The 511-nt window shown below is 43.2% G+C and overlaps 1 protein-coding gene across 1 annotated transcript in view; it reads right to left on the bottom strand.

The window, feature by feature from the left end:
- Window positions 1-511, bottom strand: part of lig1 (ligase I, DNA, ATP-dependent) — a gene marked incomplete in the record, with an annotated part of 41,099 nt that overhangs the window by 39,202 nt on the left and 1,386 nt on the right. Inside the window, 1 exon segment of the mRNA XM_035671197.1 lies at window positions 35-215. Coding sequence (XP_035527090.1) covers window positions 35-215 — 181 coding nt within the window.

The raw sequence follows: 511 nt of genomic DNA, 5'->3' as shown, positions 1-511 counted from the left end.
AGCAACAACTACATTAACAGTAATGATCGATTACCTCCTCCGTTTTACCCAGAGCTTCCTTCTCCCCTTGTCCCTTGGCGGCGACCTGTTCTTTAACGACGGGCGCCTCCTCGTCGTCGCTGTCCAGGAGCTGACGGCTGCGTTTGGCAACCTTCTTGATGGGCGAATCAGCCTCCTGGACGCCGTTCTGCACCTTGAGAGGGCTTTTGGCAGGTCTGGAGACACATATAAATGAAGCCATGAGCCTCATTTATACACAACTGTACAACAGCACAGCTTCATGGTGCTATGTTAAGTATCTCAAGAAGGATAAAGTAAATTGTAAAAGCAATAAAATAATTTAAAAACAAACAAGTGAGACGTATAAAATCAAGGCAAGAAGCATAAAAGAGGTCAAAGATCGTTCCATAAAGAAGTGGATTTAAAGTAGAGTTTTAAGATGATGCCGTCTGGAGATAATGAACATTATCATCAAAGCAGCTCAGAGATGAGAAACAGAAGTTATTAAGCC

This window comes from Morone saxatilis, unplaced genomic scaffold (genome assembly GCF_004916995.1).
Source record: "Morone saxatilis isolate NCDOM2014 unplaced genomic scaffold, NCSU_SB_2.0 Contig23, whole genome shotgun sequence".
Lineage (NCBI taxonomy): Eukaryota > Metazoa > Chordata > Actinopteri > Moronidae > Morone > Morone saxatilis.
The sequence above is the reverse complement of the archived record's forward strand: the minus strand, read 5'-3'. Positions and strand labels throughout refer to the sequence as shown.